This window comes from Chrysochloris asiatica, unplaced genomic scaffold (genome assembly GCF_000296735.1).
Source record: "Chrysochloris asiatica unplaced genomic scaffold, ChrAsi1.0 scaffold00138, whole genome shotgun sequence".
Lineage (NCBI taxonomy): Eukaryota > Metazoa > Chordata > Mammalia > Afrosoricida > Chrysochloridae > Chrysochloris > Chrysochloris asiatica.
Window position 1 is genome coordinate 5,584,177 of NW_006408656.1, and position 23,519 is coordinate 5,607,695.

The following is a 23,519-nucleotide window of genomic DNA, read 5'->3' on the forward strand; positions in this document are numbered from 1 at the left end:
CGTAAAGATTTACACCCTCGGAAACCCTGTACAGGGTCGCTATGGGTCGGACCCGACTTGATGGCACTTAACAACAACAACAATAACAAAGTGGATAGACAGAAATATTGTTAACTAATGGTACATGGAGGGGATTATAATCATTGTAATGAAACAAGGTGTATGATTTGTTGAATATAAAACTGATGAGCTGCCCTGTAAATTTTCACTCAATTCACAATAAAAACCTTAAAACAAACAAACAAAAAACAACAGTAAGGTATCATCTCACCCCAACATTAACAGCAAAATTTCAAGAAATAAAACAACAAATGCTGGCGAGGGTATAGAGACTGGGACCCTCCTACACTGCTGGTGGGACTAAATGACCCCTGTGCAGACACTGTGAAAAAGAATATGACTCTCAAAGAGAAATAAACAAATACCGTATGACTCGGAAATCCTCTACTTGGTATATATCCTCAAGAAGTCAAGAATTAAGAGCCGAGACATGACTAGCTATATGCACACCCATGTTCATCATAGCACTACTCACAATACCAAAGAGATGGAGACAGCTTAAATGTCCATCAACAGAAGAATGGTTAAACAAACTTCGGTACACACACAAAATGGAATATTATGAAGAATAAAGATGAATCTGCAAAACACCTTACATCATGGATAAACCTGGAAGACATTTTGCTGAGTAAAATTAGTCACGAAAGGATAAGTATTATATGAGACCACTATTGTAAAAAGTTATGAAAAGATTTTCTGGCTAAATAAAACATTCTATGATGGTTACCTGAGGGAAGTGGGTAGAAGGGGGAGGGAATTACTCATGGGCTAGAAGGTAGACACATGTTAACATGGGTGACAGGACAGGCAATATACAAGAAGGAGGTTAACAGAGGAAAGATGAAGGTAGCAGGAGACACAGGGTGGAATGCAATAAAGTGAATGTTGTTAAGTGCTATCAAGTCAGTTCCGACCCATAGTGACTTTGGATATGGCTTCCAAGGAGCAGCTGGTGAGCTTGAACCACCAACCTTGTAGTTCAAATTGACTTTGCAGACCAGCACATTAACCCACAGCACCACACCATGGCACATGGAGGGAAATGCAATCGTTGTTGTTATGTGCCATCGAGTCGGTGCCGACTCACAGCGACCCTATGCACAATAAAACAAAACACTGCCCAATCCTGGGCCAACCTCACTATTGTTGCCATGCTTGAGATACTGATGCTGCCACTTTCCCAATCCATCTCACTGAGGATCTTCCTCTTTTTCTCTGACCCTCCACCTTACCAAACATGATATCCTTCTCCAGCAATTGGTCCCTCCTAACAATATGCCCGAAGTATGAGAAACGAAATTTGGCCATCCTGGCCTCCAAGGAGCACTCTGGCTGCACTTCTTCCAACACAGATCTGTTTGTTCTTTTGGAAGCCCATGGCACTTTCAATACTCTCCTTATTTACTGAATATAAAACTAATGATCTGCTCTGTAACTGTTCACTCAATTCACAATAAAAAGGGGTTTTTTAAACACAAAAACTTATATACAAATTGCCTCTATGTCATGTTCTTTACATTTCTTGGAAAAGTTGGTAGTTTCCCACAATGTGGACTATGCCTCACTGAGATTGTTATGCCTTTAAAAAATATAATGAAATAAAAATTTTTTTTTCCCTTTTCTAGAAGGGTGTTTGCTCTGATAGGCTGACTTTTCTTGCCTTGATGTCTCTATAGCAAACAGCTTGCTTGAAATGCAAAGCCAAACAGCTTTTTTCTGCAGGCCTTTCTTTCAATAAGACTCTTCTGTTCTCCCATAGTTTGGGGTTGGTCTGCATGTCTTTTCAAATGCAAATGTTCCATCTCAGAAGGTTCTGAGTCTGGCTCAGGCTTCCACCTAAGGCCCCATACTCTACAAAGGTGTAATAGTTAAGGTTCTATATCAACTTGACTAGGCCAGAATTCCCATGGATTAGCAGTTAAAATGTGCTTATTCCCATGGTGATGAAACTTAACACAGGTGTAGTTAATTATGATGAGTGGCTATGAGTAGCCACTCAACTGAAGGGATGCTTCTTGGGCGATATGGCCTGCTCCCAGTATAATGGACACACAGGAAAGACTCTCTCTTCCACTGGAGACCTAGGACTCTACACTTGTAAGCCATTTCCTTGATAATAAATCTCTCTCTCTCTCTCTCTCTCTCTCTCTCTCTCTCTCTATATATATATATATATATGATTTATTTATGGTGGTATGGTGGTGGTTATGTGCCGTGGAGTTTGTTCCAACTCATAGCGACCATGTACAGGGTTTCCAAGGCTTTAAATCTTTACAGGAGCAGAAAGCCTTATCTTTCTCCCATGGAACAGCTGGTAGTTTCGAACTGCTGACCTTAAGGTTTGCAGCCCGATTCATAACCACTACGCTACCAGAGCTCCATATATATATATACACACACACATACACACACGTATATATATTTCACTGGTTTTGCTTCTTTAGAAAACCCAGTAAAGACAAAAGGCTCAAAAAGAAGACTATTTCTCTAGGCAAATTCTAACTCCCCTTTTAGCAAATCCAATCAATTATAGGCCGAAGGCAGGTTTACAAGCTTTCTGTAATTATAATTCCCAATATTCAGCCAGAGAATTACTTTCTCCTCCCTCCTACCCCTGGTAACCATCAAAGAATGTTTTAGTATGGAAACCTTTTCTTAAGCTTTTAGAATAATGGTCTCATACAATATTTGTCCTTTTGTGATTGACTAATTTCACTGGGCATACTGTCCTCCACATTCATCCATGTTATGAGGCTTTTCAAAGATTCATTGTAGTGAAATCCTTCCTCTCCTGCATCTGAGACAGCTCATTTTATACATGTTAGAGTTGCAGGTTCTTATAATCACAGTTAATCTTGTTAACTACTCACAATTGAATCATATAATCCTACCATCTTCTCCCATCTTCTCTTACAGAGACCTATCAGCAAAGATACTGTTTGGTGGGCGTTTACAAAAAATCTAGACAGAAGAACCATGAACCAATTCACTGCACCACAGCAATTCACACACATTTTGTTACATGCCATCAGTTGCAATCCTCACAATGTAACATCTCTCATCATCATTGTATGACCCATTTCCATTTCTTCTGCTTTCCTATCCCTTTTTGCCTTCTGAACTTTGTCCTTGGACAGATGCTTCCCTTTCAATCTTGAATGGTTGATTATTCTAAGGTGTGCTTACCTCCCTAGTGTTATTTATTGGTCACCTTACAGATCTGTCTATTGTTTGAAAATTAAGTCACAGGGGTGAGTTCAGAACTAGACCTGAGGGTGACTAAGGGCATAGTCCCAGCAGAACAATTTGTATTCGTTCTCAAGACTTGAAACGAATCCTCTGTTCTCTGAGACCATCTAGGCAATGGCTCTGCCCTTCAAACTCGAGTTGGTAACCATGCCTTCTGGATTCTGGGTAATGATTCCTCAGAACTGGACTTCAGCTCTGCCTTCTAGCCCACTGGGACAGCAACTCTACCTCCTTGACTTTAGGTGGTCTCAATCTGCTAGTCCAAATGAGTGACGATCCCACCCCCCTCGACCCAGGTGGAGCTTGTTCTTTCACCTCTTAGAGATGGTAGCTTTGTACCTTCATGACTGGGCAGCCAATCTGTACCTTCATGACTGGGCAGCCAATTTGTACCTTCATGACTGGGCAGCCAATCTTCATGACTGGGCAGCCAATCATGGTACTTGTGAATGGTAGCTAGCCTCACACCTTGGACTCAGTTGATGAAGCTCTGACTCTTCAAAATGTAAGAGCTATGACCCCAGTCTTTGAGACCCCTATCTTTTGACACTGAGATTGTGTCTCTACCTTTTGACACTGAGGAAGCTCGGCTTCCCAAGGTCCTTGTCTCTTCAGGTTCTTCTTTCCAGTTCTTTGGCCCCTTAAGCCTCTGCCTTACTTGGGCAAATTTACAAAGCTCTTTAGCTCCACTGATAAATGCCCAGAAGCACCCCCACTTCACCAAGCAGTGTCCTGCCCAAAGGTAATCAGCTTTCTTGCTTCATGCCTGCCTCATCACATTCTGAGCCATCTCATGCTTGTCTGTCTCCTGGTTCTACAACCACCATTTCTCTGCCACTGCTTCTCACTGTCAGTATTGTCTCCAGTGTTACCTCTCTCCTCACTTCCTCCTGAGTCCTCATAAGAATTGTCTTTCACATCCATAATTCCACCAGCATTCTATTCAAAGCAATCTAGGCTTTTATGATTGTTGTTAGGTGCCAATGAACCAGTTCTGACTCATAGTAACCCTTTATAGGGTTTCCAAGGAGCAGCTGGTAGGCTTGAACCACTGACCTTGCAGTTAGCAATCCAGTGCTTATTATACAGTGACACACCAGGCACCTTAAAACTCTTCCAGTCTCTAGTCATTACCTAATTCTAAAACCACTTCCACATTTTAGGTATACTTTAGAGTAGCACCCACTCCTGGTACCAAATCTGTCTTATCCAGTGCTGCTGTAACAAAAATACCACAAGTGGATGGCTTCAACGAACAAATTTAGTCTCTCACAGTTTAGGAGGCTAGAAGAGCAAATTCAAGACGGTGACTCTACGGCAAGGCTTTCTCTCTTTGTTGGCAATAAGGAAATGTCCTTGTCTCATTTCAACATCGTGGGGAATCTCCAAGTCTAGGAGGTTCTCAGCCCAGAGAGCTCAGATCCAAAGGACCTGCTAGGCTCCTACCTCTTCTGTCTTAGTGGTAGTCAGGTCCCTCTGATCTCTCTATTCACTTGTTTCATCTCTTTTATATTTCAAAAGAGATGGACTCAATATGTACATTTATCCTATGGATTATATCTGGTCTTGTTAGCATAACTGCCGCTAATCCTGCCTCATTAACATATTGTTATTGTTGTTGTTAAGTGCTGTTGAGAGTCGGTTCTGACCCACAACTACCCTGTATACGGTTTCCAAGGAGCAGCTGGTGAGCTTGAACTGCTGACTTTGCAGTTCAAAGAGCTTTGCAGTCTGGTGCATTATCCCACAGCACCACACTAGGACTCCCATTAACATTATAGAGGTCAGGATTTACAACATAGGATAATTATATCAGCTCACAAAATGGAGGCTAACTGCATAACATGGAGAATTATGGCCTAGCTAAAGTGACACATATTTGGGGTAACATAATTCAATCCATAGCACCCTATGAGTCAGGTATTGCCCCACACAAGGGAACTAAAAGAAAAACAACTTGCCTAAGGTCATAGAGCAGAATAGAGTCCAGGATTTGTGTTATACTAATACATCCTCTTAGTCATTGAGTTCCAATTAATTTGGAAATGTTTTATTTCCTTCCACAAAGAAATGAGTCAAGAGACTGCTAAAGTGTAGCATTGATTTGTATTTAATGAGGTGCTTACCAGGTACTGGGACCACAGCTTCCAGTTATCATTATCACTTCCAGTCCTCAACAATGCTATCTGTAGATGTTAAATAATTTGCCCAAAGTCACACTGGCTAACAAAGCAGTGGAGCTGGGTCTGTTTGACTTCAAAGTCCAAGATACTCTTAACCTCTAGGCTACACAAGGCTTCAGAAGAATGTGGACCAGAAAGGTCTGGTGGGGCAGTGTTCCTCTTGCCAGCTTCCAGCTCACCTTCCCGCTTCACATCCCGGGATGTTCCTACTAAATCAGTTTATGTCCCAAGCTTTTGGACAGAGACCTATTTAAATAATAAGCAAACACAAGTAAACACAACTTCCCACGTTTTCTGAAAACTCAAATAATGTCAACCCCCAGGGGAAATAGGACGGATGTCAGCTAGGGTTCAGATCCCATCCCCTTAGGAGCCTCGGGGCAAGGGAGGAAGCGGCTCCGGATGGAGAGTAAAGCGACAATCGGAGAAGGAAAGGCAGCTTTTCCTCCCTGGGGAGCAGAGGCCGCCGGCCGGCAGAGGGAACCTGCCGAGGGCGGTTTCTCTCCTCTTTTCCTGTCCCACCCAGTCGGTCTGTCCCCCCACCCCCACGGCTGGCCCCTGTAGCTAACTGCGGGGTTCTCAGTGTCTTCCTCCAGCTGGATCTCTCGTCCTGCAGGGTCGTCAGCTTCTCCTGGCCTCAGCAAATCTCTGGATCCCGCCCCCGTGGAGTTCAAAAGCAAGCGCACAGCGGCGCCTGGGCCGTCCGACTGGAAAGGTGAGCACGCGGAGGAGGGCACCTGGTGAGGGAGGGAGGGCCAGGCGAGCCGGGACACCCGCATTCACACTCCTCGTCACTTCGGCCACGCCAGGAACTGAAACCGAGAGTGGCCAGAGTCCCGCGCGCACCGGCTTCCCCTCCAAGCGCAGCGAGCTCGTCTGCTGCTGCTGCGGCTGCGGGTAACATCCGAGGGTCCAGGCGGGGATGAGGGGTGTAGTTGGGGAAGGGGGCCACAGACCCCCGGTGTCCGCTGTGGCATCCAGGGATCATAGGGCGCCCGAGGCACAGGGTGGTAGCCAGCTGGAGTTGGGCCACTTGTGGCCAGCTAGTGGGGGCTTGAGCAGACTGTGCGCGGACAACGTAGAGGACAATGAAGGGGGCACTGGGGCGGGTGGACCGAGCCCGGAAAACTGAGTGTCTGAGACCCAGCAAAAAGCGGCTGAGGACCCTCCCTCACATCCAGTCTGATTTGCCTGACTTGCCCCCCTCAGGCTATGTACCTGCCTATACGCACCCTAGCCAAACGCAGGTCCTGACCTTCCCCGACCCTAGCCTGACACCTAGTGGATGGTTCCGCTCGAAACTGGGATTGTGGAAGCCCGGGTACCTGTTACCGCAGTTGGGTGAAACTGAAAAAAAAAAAAAAAACCCTGCTAATTTGCAGATTTTTGCCTAACATTCTCAGGCAAGGGGAGATTTCTTAGGTAAATGTGGTAGCCCGGTCAAAGTATCTCGGGGTAGAACGCTCCAAGATAATGCATTCCAAATACAGGTGCTCTTAGATATGTTCTTCTGGAACAATCCTGGCAGCCGGAGACCGAGGAGATACTCAGGAGATAACTAAAAGGTGTGGGTTTGGGATTGATTTCCTGTCTTTCCCCAACTTCCTGGATCCAGGGGGAAAGGAGGACATGGGGAAAGGACTCAGGAAAACTTGGCATCTACAAAGTCTGGGGTTTCAGGGCCTCTCCAACCCCAAGGACCTACACACTTCATTTGTCTTTGTTCCTCTTCCTACAGATTTGCTCTTCTGTCAGGGAGGGCCCTCATCTCTTCTCTGCAATGACTAGCCTCCCAATCATGGCAGGAGGTAGGTAAAGAAAGACCTTTTCTAATTGGAATGGAAGACATCTGTTCCACATTCCCCACCTCTAACCCGACCTGGAAATCCCTGAGACCTCAACTCCCTCTGCCTGTCTCACCTTGGGAGCAAGTGGGAGGCAACTCAAGTGTGTACTTTGTTACAGTTTGAAGTAAAGTTTGTAGGACCAGGGTCGATTCTAGTACTACCAGTTGGAGCTTTGTGACTTTGAGTGAGTTATCTAACCTCTAAGCGCCATTTTCCTCACCAGTAAAATGGGAGAAACAGTACTTCTGAGACTGTGGGAATTAAATGAGATAACCCATATATAAAACACTTAGCTCAGTCTCTAGTATCCAGTAAGCACCTAGTTCTGTTAGCTATTGTTGTTGTTGTGCGTTACTGAGTTGGTTCCTACGCATAGTGACCTTGCACAAGTCTTCCAAGAACAGCCAGTGGGCTTGAACTGCTGTGGTTACAGGTCTAGTGCTTATCCTACAGCATCCCACCAATTATTTTGTTACTGGGTGCTTATTTTTAAAAATCTACATTTCCTTGGAAAATAATTCTGCCTACTTTCTAATTCCACTCCTCTAATGATACAGACAGGAACAATTGGGAGGATGGAGCAGGACTGGGCCATATTTTGTTCTGTTGTACATAGAGACACTGTGAGTGGGAAGCTAGCAACAACTATCAAAAGCCCATTGCTTCACAGAAATATTTAGCTTTTTGTAATTTCGACGTGTAAATTTTTAAAGACACAAATATAGAGATGTATTTGAACTATAAATAATACATAAATGTATAAGTTAGCATGTACCTATAGATTACTGCTTGCTGAAAGTGAAGAGGACTTAAAACATTTACTGATGATGAAAGTTCCATGGGCTGCCAAAAGAACCAATAGATTTGTTTTGGAAGGAGTGTAACCAAGAGTGCTCCTTGGAGGCCAAGATGGCCAAGCTTTGTCTCTTATACTTCGGTCATATTGTCAGGAGGGACCAGTTGCTGGAGAAGGATATCATGTTCGGTAAAGTGGAGGGTCAGAGAAAAAGAGGAAGACCCCCAACAAGATGGATTGGCCAAGTGGCAGCATCAATGGACTCAAGTGTGGCAACAGTAGTGAGGTTGTCCCAGGATCGGGCAGTGTATCGTTCTGCTGTGCATAAGGTCGCTATGAGACAGTACCAGCTTGATGACTCCTAACAACAACAACAATAGATTATTAAATATAATTAACTGACTGATAAGTGATATCTAATAATGGCAAGATCAGCAAGTCACATGGCAGGCAGGCAGGTCCTACAGGTAAGAAGGCAGGCTATTGATGACTCCCAGGATCAGCAGGTAGTAGAGCAGGACACTGACTCAAGTCCAAAGAACCGGAGGTCGGAGGATGAGCCAGGTGCAAGATCCAGGCCCAGTAGAGAGCAAACGAATTTTGCCTTGAGTGTCCAATATATTGGAAGCAGGCTACACCCCCAAGGATGCTTCCCTTCAATTGATTGGCTGCTTATAGCTGACCTTATCATAGAGTTGGTTACATGATGTGACATTTCATCATGCGGGATAACTGCACCTCAACTGCCACACCACAATCCTTTTCCAGTCAAGTTGACACAAAACCTTAACTGTCAAATTCTCAATTGCTGCTTTATATTTACTATTTTAAAATACATGACATGTTTACTACTTATATATGAATTCATGATATCCTGGTTATTATTTTTTTTTTTTTTAACAACCATCTAGAGAAACCTGTTTTATCACTCCAGTAGTTTTGAGTTTGAGGTTTTATCATCAGTTCTTCATTTCATAATTTTTTATAGCTGACATGAAGTTATCTGTCGAAAAAATAAAAAGTGATTTCATTGAAAGAAAAATAATTCTGCCATTCCTTGGGATTATGCTCAGTTAAGAATCCTTTCCTCACATTGAAAATGGATGCTCATCCTTGATTTTATAAGCAGGCTGGTGTATTGGCTATGCTAGATAGAGTGAGGGAGGATAATACTTTGATTGGTTTATATCAGGGCATTGAACTGGTTCAAACTGGTTCAATTGTGGTGAAATCAGAAGAGACCTAAATTTGTAAGATGTGGGCATATCAGAATGATAATTGGAACAGGAAAAATTTTGGTCAGAACTCTAGAATGGGAGACTCAGCTTGGAAGAGGTTTAGTGAACCCTTTCAGGAGTCTTATGCTGGAGACTGGATTATTGCCAGGACTCTGGAGAATACCACACATTCATAGTGGTGCTGTTGTCACCATCTTTGAGCCAGGTACCATTGGTTTTGACTTAGCTGGTCAAGAGATTTGCTTAATATGCAAGGTGTACACTGCCTTTGTTTTCTAAGAAGGAGATTAAGTTTCTTATAGGAAGTTGACCTGTAATTTTTCCCATTCTGGTTATGGTTCCTGTATACCACATTTTACAATCAGTCTGTTTGGATTTTACTTTGTTGGCCATGACCGAACTAGGAAGAACCCATTTTGAAGCCCTGGTTTATACCTCTTTATTGTTATTTGTCATTTAGACAGATATTCTGTGCTGTACAGATATGGATACAGGTGAAGTGACCAACTAGGTGAAGTCTAAGCAGTGTCCTCTGTGACTGGTAATGTGCACAATTCAGGTTGTATTTGTCTGTTGAGAAGTGATAAGAAAAATGAAATGAGTGAAGTCTAGATTGGTCAGCAAAGGCTTCATGAACAGAGAGGAGGATTGAGTCCTAACCTAGAAAGATAAATGAGGTCTGGACGGGCAAAGAGGGATGTGATGGGTGAAGAGGTAGCACCATGTGTGGAGGTACAGAGGCTGAAGGGTGTTCTGGATTAGGAGATGGGGACTTCCAGAATAAGCCTGCCCATCTGGAAAAGAGTTGATGCTTTGGCAGAGGGATAAGGACTTGGACAAAAAGGAACTATTTACATTCTTGGCCAGAAGAGTGAAGTGGTATTTTAGGATATATCACATTGTCCCCCTTATCCATTGGGCTCAAGGCAGGTGTGTGTTTAGAGGCAGGAATGGGAGAAATCATTGAAATCACAGATGGCCAGGGCTTGCACTTTGAGAGGTGGAATCACTGAGGGTCAGCTCTTCATTTCTACTTCGGGGAACCCCAAGATCCCTATCTATACAAGTCTCCCAATTTCTTTCACCCAGTCAACCCATAAAGATTTCTTTATAGTTATCTTTAAGGTTATCTTCTTTGTTGCCGTTGCTAGGTACCGTGGAGTCGGTTCTGACTGAGTGATCCTATGCACAGCAGAACAAAATGCTGCCAGTCCTGTGCCATCCTCAGAATTATTATGCTTGAGCCCATTGTTGCTGCCACAGTGTCACTCCATCTTGTTGGGGGGGTCTTCCTCTTTTCTGCTGACCCTCAACTTTACCAAGCATGATATCCTTCTCCAGGGACTGGCCCCTCCTGACAACATATCCAAAGTATAAGATGTACAAGAGGCAAGGTTTCCTGCCTTCTAAGGAGCATTCTGGTTGTACTTTTTTTTTTTAATGTTTTATTGTGAATTATGTGATAGTTTACATGGGAGAACATTAGTTTTACAGTCATCCTATCGTATAACATTTCATTGCCATGGTCACAATCCCCTCCATGCATCATCAGCCAGCCAACCAAAGGGTATACCCTGCAAGCCTGCCCCCAGGTGATCAGCCCATAGCTCCTCTCCCTCTCTGGGTCTAGAGTTCCCAGCCGCTCCATCTCTCCACGTCATTGTCTCTGCCTCTATCTCTGGCATCATTATTTCTCTGGGTAAGGTCCCGCACTCTGCTGGTTGTACTTTTTTCAAGACAGATTTGTTTGCTCTTTTTTTAGTCCATGGTACTTTCAACATTCTTTACCAACACCATAATTCAAATCCAGGCTACATTATGACTTTGTGGGCTCGTTTCTCCACCAAAAGAATGTTTTTATTTCATTATTACATTAGTATAAGCAAGACTATAATAATATTATATTGGACTCCTGATATGGCACTGTAGGATAAGCACTGGACCGTAAAGTCAGTTTGAACTGCAAAGTCTGCGGTTCAGAATCACCAATGGCTCCTTGGAAACCCCAGTACTTAACAATAACATAATAATGATATTAAGGAGTCCCAGGGTGGCTCAACTACTAGCTAAACGGTTGGTGGTTCAAACCTACCCAGAGATTTCTGGGAAAACAGGCCTGGTGATCTGCTTTTGAAAGGTCACAGCCACTGAAAATCCTAGGGAGCAGCTCTACTCTGCACACTCAGGATTCCTGTGGATTGGAGTCCACTCGATGGCAACTAACAGTGTAATAATTTTAGTGTAACATTATTAATACTTCCTTGTGCTCAATGTGTTTTTTAATCTGGTATTTAAACATTTTCACAGACTCTTGAAAGTCCTGTGGCCCCTAGCCACGGCGCCTCCTGTGTCCAGAGGTTAAGTCTGGCCCTGCTGGAAGTGGGGCAGAGTAGAGTCTTGCACTGTAGACTCTGCGTACCCCACCTGATAACACCACCTAATTACACAAGGGGGCTTCAAAAGGCTTGTGGAGGAATTCCATTATCTTTAGATTCCATTTTCCCATTAGTTTTGGAAGCTCCCTCCTGGTTACCCTCATCCTGTGTGAGAAGCTTAGTTAGCATTTTTCATCGCATTTCACCCTTACCGCACCCTGTAAAGATGGTTTTGTTGCCATTTTACAGAGGTAGAAACAGAGAAGCTAAGAAATTTTCAGAGGTTAAGAAATTTTCTGACAGTCATGCAGTTAATAATGGCAGAGAGAGGATTTTATGCCAAGTCTGATTTACTCCAAAGCCTGTTTTCTTTCTGTCATGGTACACTGCTCCCAAGGTCTCGCTCCACCCTACTGGCCGGTATAATGAAAGAGAGGGGGCAGAGTTCCAGGGCGGCTCCCCACAGAAGGGAGAATTGGGAGAGCCGCCCTTTGTTAGGCAGGTCTAGAGCAAATAAGTAGGTTGGCGGACTTAGGAGACAAAGGATCTGATGCCTCAGTGATAAGAGATTGAGTTCAACCCAGGAATGAGGGCCACAAAGGAGCCAACCGGTAACTGGATTAATAAGAAAAAAAGCAGGAGTGAGCAAACAAGATCTTGGAAGTTCATCTGCTGTGGGTTAGGATTTGGGTGGGGTCTTAAACCTTGTAGTCCACTGCCCTAAAAAAAAGAGAGATGCTGCAGTCTTTCCAAATCTGATCTATGAGAGGAACAAAGTAAGAACAGGAGATAATTGAATAATGCCCCTCATTGAATGAATAACCTTCCAGACCTTTCTTTGTGCGTGAACAGACATAGGTATGCATGATTATGGTTTGGGTTTTCATTTATTTATTTATTTCATAAAGATGAGATGAGATCATATTTCACATTTGTTGTTGTTGGCTCCATCGAGTCAGTTTTTAACTCACAGCCACTTCACGTGACTGAATAGAACTGCTTCGTAGGGTTTTCTGGGCTGTACTCTTTCTGCCATACCACCCGGCAATTTACTTTTCTCATCTAGTCACATATCCTGTTCCAGTAATAGCAGATCTACTACATTCTTCTTAACAGTTGTAGAGTGTTTCTAGAATGGATGGTAGTGCACAGTCTGTTATAAAATTCAGAAAATTGAACGCGGTGGACAGATAAATAAAATGTTTAGGTAGAGGTGGTAGTATATGATGGAAAGATGATAGAAAAAATAAACCAAACCTGCTGTCAATCCTGACTCATAGAGACCCCATAAGACCGAGCAGAACTGCTCCTTAGAGTTGGCAAGGCTTAATTCTTTACAGAAGCAGACAGTCTCATCATTCGCTCTCAGAGACTCGAACCACCGGTGCACTTGAACCACTGACCTTTGGGTTAACAGCCCAGCACTCAACCCACAGCTTAACACTAGGGCTCCTTACATGGTACAGAAACCTTAGAATTAGGAGACACTTTAAAATCTGGCTGAGCTAAGCACTGAGTGACCCAAACTGGTTGATTCAGCTTGCTGAACTGCTTCAGTTTTCTGGCCTATATAGAATGATAATACTAGCCCTGCCTACATCACACTCTTAGGCTGGAAGTAAAATAATATATGTATGGTTAAGTACCATCGATTCAGTTCCAACTCTTGTATAGGGTTTCCGAGCAGTGGCTTGCAGTTAGTAGTCAGTGCTTATCCTATATCACCACACCTAGACTCCAAACTGCAAATCATAAATATAAGCTATTATTATATGTTACTTGGAGCCTAAAGGCTCCAGTTCAGAAGCCCCCAGAACCTTTGATCAGAGAAAAAAATGTAGCATGAAGTTCAAAAATTTGATTTTTTAAAATAAATACACTGTTCATTTGTTTCTAATAATTTTAGATTTAAAGAAAAGTGATACAAGGAGTACAGAGTTTCCTATACCTTTTAGTCAGTTTCCTCTAATATTAATGCCTTACATGACCATGATACATTTGTCAAAACTAAGAAACTGACATTGGTACAATACTATTACTTGAACTTTAATGGGATTTAATGGGATTTCAACAGTTTGAAATTTTTATTTTGAGGACAATTCTGATGGAACAATTTCAATTTATAAAATTCCCAAAATTAAGCTTGAGAGAGTCATCTTGAGGATCATCTAGTTCAACTACCCATTCTGTCCTAGAATTCTCTCCCCAAAGCCCCATAAAGTTAGTTGTTAGTTTTGTTAAGTGTTGTCTAGTTGGTTCCGACACATAGCGACCCTGTATAGAGTTTCCGAGGAGCGGCTGGTAAGTTTAAACCTCTGGCCTTGTGGTTCAAATCAACCTTGCGGACCAGTGCTTTATCCCCACAGCGTCACACCAGGACCTCATATTTATATTACTGACACCTAAAATTATAGCAGGTTTTCAAATTTTTCTGATTACAAATGTAGCTCTTGATCATTGTAAGAAATGTGGGGGATAAAGAAAGTGCTCAGCTGCTAACTGAAGGTCGATGGTTCAAACTCCACGGAAGAAAGATATGGCCATCTACATTCATAAAGATTTGCAGCCTTGGAACCACTCTGCAGTAGTTCTACCTGGCTCTTTAGGCTCGCTGTGAGTCAGAATCAACTTGACAGCTGTCGGTTTGGAGTTTTATTCGTCAGTTTTATCCTGCCTGTTAGAAAGTTATTCCTTCTTTTTGGGAGAAATCTGCCTCTACCTAGTTTCTACCATATTTATGTCAGTGGTGCCTAAAATAGTAGGAGTCCTGGTGTGGCACTGCAGGACAATGCACTGGATCGCAGTTCCATTTGAAGGCCAAGGTCGGCGGTTCAAACCCGCCAGCCACTCTGTGGACACCTACACAGGGTTACTATGAGTAAGAACCAACTGACAGCAGTTAACAACAACAACAAGGTGTGGCACTGTAGGATAAGCACTGAACTGCTTAGCTGCAAGGTCAGAGGTTTACCCCACCAGCCACTCGTTGAACCCCTATGTAGGGTTGCTATGAGTCGGAACCCACTCAGTGGCACTTAACAACAACAACAAAAATAAAACCTGAGATTAAAAGGTTTCTGATTACAAATGAAGTTACTGATCGTTGTTAGAAATTTGGAAGATTAAGGAAAACACATAAAGAATCATCATCCAAAATTCCACATCCTAGCTACAACTCTCGCTGCTACGTTGGAGTATACCAAAAAGCCAGTAGCAAGGACACTTTTTAGGAGGTTACAGTTTAAGTCTTTTATACATGCTGCTGCTAAACTGTGACTTCCTCATTCTCTGTTTGTGAGTAGTTGGTTTCCTGGATGTAAGAACAAGTATCTGTTTAATTCTCATATTAGTCATATGAGTCATTTCCCCCAGTCAATTAAATTCTGATTCTGTTTATCACCTTTTTGGTTGCTGCTCTAGCTTTGCCTCTTTCACCAATCTTCAAGCCTTCTTCAAGGAGCAATGGGTCTGCATTTACCCAAAGAGCAAACTGCATTTACCCAAAGGGTCTGCATTTACCCTGTGAAAGGCACTAATGGAGTAGAACACCAAAACAAAAGATCTTGCAAAATATTTAATGCATTTAAGAACAACAACAAATAAGTTATTATCATAAAGAATGACTTTTGTGAACTTTCCTATACCTATTTAATAGGTTTAATAATTTTTTAAAAGTTACATGAAGGTCTTAATTTGGTCCTGACTTGGTTAGGCATAAGATAATAATTCAAAAGGAACCAAGGTCAAATTCCAGTGAAAGAACCTTTCTCTAAACTGACATTACTGCATTCCTGATAGCCAGTCACTGCCCTTCTTAGTAGTCCTTGGGACAGGCAAAGAGGGGTATGGTGAGTATTCTAGATGAAGGTAGGAGTTCCAGTGTGTAAAAGTCCAGAGGTTAGACTCACTGTGGAGAATTTTCTGCAGTTCTATTACAGAGCCATCACTGCCCTTTGTTTTGTTACTCAGAGCCCCAGATCTTGATGTCATCCTTGGCTCTACCTAGCATAACATTCTTTTCAGTTCTGTCTTTAAATTTTACCCAGAATCCTACCACTTTCAAATGGAGTCAAACCTAGTCACTGCCCTTGTGCAAATTGAAAAAGATTCCACGTTTGTGTACATGCAGCTGTACCCTTGGTGCCAATACAACCAAATACGCTACAGCCAAGCTGTAAGTTTTTCACCTTGTCCACAAGGATATTATAAATAAGTCTTGCCACATATTCTGTTGATGAGAAGTATTTTATAAATTTTTCCATATTCTCCCTTCGATTCCCCTCCTTCCATTTTTTTCTTGAACCCACCCTAAACCAGGCACCTATACTCAATGTTTCATTGCAACTTCTCTTGTCAAGGTCTTCAGTGCATGATTCTGCCTGACTAAATCCAATGATCCATGACCTTTTGCCCGCTACTCTTTGGCCTCCTTTTCTGATCCTCTCCTGGGCTTGAGTCCTGGTTCCTCTCTTTATTTGCACGTACTCCCATGTGGTCTCACGACTGTAAATACCAGTGGGTACTTTTATTTTATCTTCAGTCTAAACCTCTCTCCAAAATTCCAATCTTAATATCTCTATTGGATGCTAATAAACGATCATGTCCAAAGGCAAACTGCAGCTCTTCCCTCACAACTCTGTTCCTCCTGGAGGTTTCTCCATCTCTAGCAATGACCACTCGTCCCCCTCCTTCCAATAGTAGTTGGTAGCTGCTGTCAAGTTGCCCCCTCCCACCCTCCTACTCATGGCGACCCCATACACAACAGAATGAAATGCTACCCAATCAATCAATGAAACCATAGGGTTTTCATTGGCTGATTATTTGGAATTAAATTTCCAGGCCTTTTCTCCTAGTCTGTCATACTCTGGACGCTCAGCTAAAACCTACATAGCATCATAGTAACACACAAGCCTCCAATGACAGGTGTATGGTGGCTGCAGAGGAGGAGGTTCATTAACCCAGGAATCCAATCCAAGTTTTGTTTTTAATTGTTATTGGATTTATTTATTGGGAGGTAGGAGTTAGGATTAGGGTTAGGTGTGTGGCTAGGTGTAGGGCTTCCTGTAGTGTTATTAGGACTAGGGATTGTGTTAGGGTTAAGAGCTAGGAGTAAGATTTAGGCTACTTTTGGGGTTGTTGTTGTTGTTAATTGCTATCAAGTTGGTTCTGACTCATAGGAACTCTCTTTTCTGAGGAGCAGTGGTGAGTTTGAACTGTCAGTCTTGAGATTCAAACCTACTTACAGTCCAGTGTTTTATCCTACAGTGCCACACTAGGAATCCAGTTTTAGGGTTATAGTTAGATTTATTTTAATTATTTATTCTTGAAATCTACTTGATTTCCTCTTCATTTGGCAATTCTGTAACTACATTAGTTCCTCTTTTAGGTTTGTTTTTGTTGTTGTTGCAAACTGATAACTGGTTCCCTATTTTCAGTCTTGTAGATTTGTTTTAGTTTGGACACTTCTATATTCAGGTTGAGTTCTGAGTGATATTGTTGTGTGTGTAATTTCTGTTTTATCTGGAAATATCCTAATTTTGCTGTCATATTTGAAGGACAATTTGTCTTCTTGCCTATATGGTTTCTGCTGAGAAATCAGAGCTTAGTTTTATTAAGTCTCTTTTGTAGGTAACTTTTTGTTTTTCTCAAGCTATTCTCAGAGTTCTTTCCTTGTCTTTGATTTTGGAGAGTTTGATTATAGTCTGTCTTGGTGATTTTCTTTAGGGACTGTGATATCATGAATTGACTTGATAAAGCTTTTCTATCCAAAGTTTTCTGAATTCCCACCAAATAATTGGATTGTTGTTGTTGTTAAATGCCTTTGAATCAGTTCCAACTCATAGTGACCCTGTGTGGGTTTGAACCGCAGACCTTGCAGTTCAGGACCATGCATATAATGTGTACAGGACGCTGACACTGGGTTTGGTTAGTTTTGCCATCCTGCTAGGCTTTAAAGGAGCTATCTCAGAAGCAAGAACAGATGATCCCAGGATCATCAAGAAAGAAGAGCATGAGTTCTCTATCTGGAAAAACTGTGATGGCAGAGGTGGCAGGATAGAGAAACAGAGCAGCTATGGACTTCCCAGCCCATGGGCCAAGTAAAGCTGAATGCCTGTGGGCAGGAGGCTGACTTGCAGAATGTGCCTTTGGGCACTTATAGACTGGCTGAAATAGCTTTGCAACACTGAGCTGAGGGGCCAGGTGGCTGAGAATCCAAAGGCAAGAGCAAAATGTGCCTGCAGTAAGGCGGAGACTAGGCAATTCTGAGTGGAGAACTGCTACAGCCTGAGGTGTTTCTGATCTGAATTGTACTCTGTTCACTTCCCTATAAACCCCAGAATTGTGAGTATTGTCTTTGAGTTCTATGTGGTTATTGCAACTGGTAATTGAAACCAGATATTAAGCAGAGAGCACTGTGTGAGAGATGGCCGGTGTCAAAACAGGATAAAGAAGATAATAGCAGGAAGGCAGGTCTTGTAACATAGTGGTTACGAATCGGACTGTGAACCGCAAGGTCGGCAGTTCGAAACTACCAGCGGTTCTGCTGGAGAAAGATGAGGCGTTCTGCTCCCATAAAGATTTACAGCCTCGGAAACCCTGTGCAGGGTTGCTATGAGTCAGAACCGACTCCACGGCACTTAACAACAACAAGAAGGAGGAAGGCATGTCTGACCACCCCCTCATAGGAATCGGCCTTGGACTGATTTTGAATTTGATTCTCCTCCCCTCCTTGTGAAGTCATTAAAAGTCAGACAAGGCCTTCTTGCTGCTTTTGGACAGCTAACCACAAGGTTGGCAGTTCAAATCCACTAGGCACTACTTAGAAGCCTGATACAGGGTTGCTATGAGTCGGAACCAACTCAATGTCACTTAACAACAGCAACATCCTATCTGAAGTTCGTTCAGCTTCTTGAATGTGTTATCTTCTTGTCTTTCATGATGTTAGGGAAGTTTTCTTTCATTTCATTTCTTTGATAATTTCCTCTGTGTTCTTTTCTCTTCCTGTTCTGGAATTCTAATCACACATAAGTTATTCCTCTTAATGGGTCCCACATAATTCTTAGACTTTGTTTGAATTTTTGTTTTTTCTGGTCGTTCTTCTAGCAGATGAATATTAAGAGATTTGTCTTCAAGCTCACCAATTCCACTTCTCTGCCCCTCTAATGTATTATCTATTTCTGAAATCTTAGTATTCATCTTCTGGATTTCTCTTTGCTGTTTTTGTACGTTTTTAATTTTTCGCTTATTTTTGTCAGTTTGCTCTTGTAATGTTTTCTTGAATTCTTCTAAAGTTTTGTCTGTGTTCTCCTTGCTTCCATCCACAGCTTTCTCTATCATTCTCTCAATCTGTTGAAAACATCTAACTATCATTCTTTTGAATTCCCTAACAGATCATTCCAATACCATTTCTGGTATTATATTTTCTGACTCTGTATTTTGGTCACTTGTCTAAACCATTCTGCCTTGTTTCTTCTTGTAAGTTAAAATTGTTGTCTCTCAGACATTGTGGTGTCACTGTATTTACATTTGATGATTGTACATTGGTGTGTCCTTAGGCACTCACCATCTGTCTCCTGGTGGGTGTGCTAGAAGTGTTTATGCAATTCTGTTTGCTGTTTGTGGAACGTAGTTCAGGGCGGGTTTATCTGATGTTGGCTGCAAATTATCACTAATCAGGTGGTACAGGATTGGCTAGTGCTACAGCTGTAGGAAGCACAGATGTGAGTGGGCACAACTGCTGTCTCCTTAAAACAGTAGCAATAAAATAACTGAATGGGTGAAATTCATAAGCCTCTAGGCATGTGCCTGTTGCCCCACCCCAGGCAGAGCAGAGGCTGGGCAGGAGGGGAGGCCACAGGCCACCAGGCAGACAAAGGTGGGGCCTGGTCATGTTCGCAACCACTAGAAGTGTATGAGGAAACAAGGGAGAATCATACCCCCCTCTCTACCAACTTCCAATGCTTGTCCCATGCCTCCAGGGCCACTGTGTTGATCCATATTTACCAGCAAAAATCTCAAGATTGCCTCACTGTACCAGGCCAGATAACAGTCTACCCATCTGTCTACTCTTCCTGTGCTCCTGCTTGGTTTCCTCTCACATTCACCTCTGTGCCCTTTCCTTTGAAGGTCAGAGTTCCAAACTTACCACCTCTGTCTGTTTCACTTGGTCTCCAGTGTCCCTGTTGCAGAGTGTTTGCTCGGTGCCTCTGCTTTCTCCACCTTGTAGCCTTGGAAGAACCCAAGTCTCTTCTATAGAAGACAAGAATTCTACTACTGAACCATCACTGTTCTATCCCTTGTTACTTACTCAGACCCAAAACCTTGTTATCATCCTTGACACCTCAAATTCTGTCAGTTCTTGGTTCAACTAAGCCTACTTCTTTCCCATTGGGCCAGACCCAGTCTGTGCCTTTTAGCAAATGACTAGAAGGCTCTACCTTTGTGTGTATGTAGCTGTGCCCTTGTTTTAAATTCAGATTGCTTCCACACTGTTCCCACTTTCCCACAGCCTGCTCTCCACAATGTAGTCAGGAAGATCCTTTACAATGAATTTCTCCTTTAAACGTGTGAATTTGGAATCAGATGCCCCTTCCTAGAGCTACTAAATCTGTATCTGTATCTTAACAAGATCCCTGTTGTTTTGTATGCCTTCAAGTTGGTTCCAACTCATAGTAACTCGGTATAGAGTTTCAGAGAGAGCAGCTGCCATCCAGTGTTGATCCTACAGTGCCACCACAGGGCTCAACAAGATCTCTAGGAAATGCTTATGCACACGGGTGTCTGAGAAGCACTGCTTTAAGTCTGATAGGCCCTCTGCCTAAAACCGTCTAAAAACTTTCCATCTCACTCAATGTAAAAATCCTTAAGCATGTAAAAGCCTTTACCTGTGTAAAAGCCTTGTTGTTGTTAAGTGCCATCGAGTTGGTTCCGACAGTATAGGGTTTCTGAGGAGCAGCTGGTGAGCTTGAACCACCGACCTTGCAGTACAAATGGCTTTGCAATCTAGTGCATTAACCCACAGCACCACACCAGGACTCCTGTAAAAGCCATACTTACTTAAAATCCATACCTTAGTGTACAAGGCCCATGTTATACCTTCCCTTTTACTGCTTCCACTCCATTCAAATGCCCTCCATGCTGTGCCTTTAATAGAAAACCCTATATATTGCTTCTCAATATTACAGAAAGCCCTACCTTGAACTTATTCCCTTTGCCTGTGATGCTCTTCCCTAGGTATCTGTATGGGTGTCTTCCTCATCTCCTTTAGCTCCTTACTCAAGTCACCTCATCAGTGAGACTTTTCCTGACCACCTATTTAAACTTGTAATCTCCAGCTATTCCCCACTCCCTATCCCCTTCCCTGCTTCTTTCCTCATAGCACTAATCAGAATCTTTAGCTTAGTCTGTCTTCTACTTACTTAACTTATCGTCATTCTTCCAAACCCTCATTGCTGACATTGTGTGCCATCAAGTGGATTCCAACTCCTAGTGACACTGTACGACAAAATAGTACTGCCCTACAGAGTTACCTCTGGTAGCGTAGTGGTTACGAATCGGGCTGCGAACCTTAAGGTCAGCGGTTCGAAACTACCAGCCGCTCTGCGGGAGAAAGATAAGGCTTTCTACTCCCGTAAGGATTTACACCCTCGGAAACCCTGTACAGGGTCGCTATGGGTTGTACCCGACTCGACGGCACTTAACAACAACAACAACAACAGAGTTACCTAGGCTGTAATCTTTACTGGAACCATTTAAAAGTAACTTTTACATTTCCTTCTCTGTGAAATTGGAACCTCAGTCTAAGAAGGCTATCTAGCTTGTCTGGCCCAGCGTGCTCTTAGTGGCCCTGTGCTGGCTCCTGATGCTTTCTGTTTCAAGTTCAAGACCTGTTTTAGTTCTCTAGTGCTGCTGTAACAGACATACCACAAGTAGAAGGCTTTAGCAAATAGAAATAGATTCTCTCATAGTTTAGGAAGCTAGACGTCTGAATTCAGAGCTACAACTCTAGTGAAAGGTTTCTCTTGGTGTCAGCGCTAGAGGAAGGCCCTTGTCTCCTTGCAGCATCTGTGAACCTAGCGTTCCTTTGAGATCTCCATGTATCTTGGCATTAATCTTCCCCTGGGTCTAAATGGTTTTCAGCTCGGGGACCCCAGAGCCAAAGGGCAAGCTCCAATGCCAGCTCTTCTTTCTTGGTGGTAGTCAGGTCCCTCCTTCCCTGCTGGCTTCTGTCTCTTTTTATCTCTTGCAAAATAAGAGGCACTACACCATACAAGGAACTCCCCTTACATCAGATCAGTGCTGTGACCTGAGTTAAGGGTGTTACAGTTTACTCTCATCCCCTTATAACGGATTGGCTGTTCACAGCAGCTCACATCATGAGGGATGGTTACCTCATTATATGATTGCTAAATTGTATCATTACATAATTGCCAACCCACTGAGATACATGACCCAGCCAAATGGATGCATATTTTGGGGGGACACAATTCACTCCACACCAAGGCCCCTAAAGCAGGCCTTAATAACTTGCTCTAGAATTATGCTAGGGAACTGCATCCAACCCCTAAGTTAATTGTGTACAGAATCCTCCTTCCTACTAATCCTTCAGGTTCCTGGTCCCTGTCTCTAAGTCACTAATAGTACCCTTGACTGTCATTTATGTGGTTTTCTCTTAGATTAACCTGCCACTTTCTGGATTACTTCCTTTCTTTTGAGTTCACTTTTCAGATGTTATGTCATTGCTTTGGTAGGAGGCAGAAGTAAAAAGACCTGGGGGAATTCTGCGTTCTCTATTACTTCCAGCCCAACACCTTCAGGCCTAAACAGTACGCCTAGCCCTTTCCGTGTTCTTGCTCCAAATGTAACACTTTAAAAATTCCTTTGAGTGTGTTTGCCAAATGGAATACCATACAGCTTCCCAACACTGTTCTTCTAAGTCTCTGATTTCTAAGTCTTCTAAGTTTCTGCTATAAAATTTTATGTATAATTTTTTTTTTTTTTGAAGACTCACTTTCTGAAATCAGAATTGGGCAGACAACCCCAAATTTATGGAACTTTGTATAATAGCAATCCCAATAAAAATACCAGCAGTGTTAAACCTCCAGTAGCATTTGGAGCTCGAATCCATCATTCCTTGTGGCTTCATCCCCTGAACTTGGTAGCCCTGGATTCATGCTTCTTCCTGTCAGATGTAGGATCTACAGAGCCTTCACTTTATTTCTACTAGAGACCATTTTCATCAGAAATAAAAAAATCTGACCTGGGTCTGTCTTCTTCATGAATCTATTGTTCTATTATAGATGGAAATCTCTTTGTGCCTTCTTTAACAACTTATGTTAAACCTTCATCTGTACTAACGACCTCGCCTGAAGGTTTAACATAAGTTGTTGTTTCCAACCTACTACCGGCTAGTCGATTCTGACTCATAGCAACCCTGTAGAGAGGGCAGAGTGGATCTGCTCCTTAAGGTTTTCAAGGCTGTAAATCTTTATGGGAGCAACGAGTCTCATCTTTCTCCCATAGAGTGGTTGGTGGGTTTAAGCCACTGGCCTTGCAGTTAGCAGCCCAGTACTTAGTCCACAGCATCATGTTACTATTGCTGTTAGGTGCCGTCGAATCGGTTGCAACTCATAGTGACCCTATGTACAATAGAACAAAACACTGCCCAGTCCTGTGACATTCTCACAACTGTTGTTATGTTTGAGCCTGTAATTATTGCCTTCACTGTGTCAATCCATCTCATTGGGAGTCTTCCTCTTTTTTGTTGACCC

At 42.8% G+C, this 23,519-nt stretch overlaps 2 protein-coding genes across 2 annotated transcripts in view; both read left to right on the forward strand.

Moving 5' to 3' along the window:
* The window catches only part of BIN2 (bridging integrator 2), a 66,941-nt gene extending 60,548 nt beyond the window's left edge, over nucleotides 1–6,393 (forward strand). Inside the window, exon 13 of the mRNA XM_006870133.1 lies at nucleotides 6,109–6,393. Coding sequence (XP_006870195.1) covers nucleotides 6,109–6,393 — 285 coding nt within the window. The remainder of the gene's footprint in view (nucleotides 1–6,108) is intronic.
* A 187-nt stretch (nucleotides 6,394–6,580) lies between these two features.
* SMAGP (small cell adhesion glycoprotein) overlaps nucleotides 6,581–23,519 on the forward strand; it is a 30,525-nt gene continuing 13,586 nt past the window's right edge. Inside the window, exon 1 of the mRNA XM_006870134.1 lies at nucleotides 6,581–6,833. Within this exon, the coding sequence (XP_006870196.1) occupies nucleotides 6,581–6,833 (253 nt within the window). The remainder of the gene's footprint in view (nucleotides 6,834–23,519) is intronic.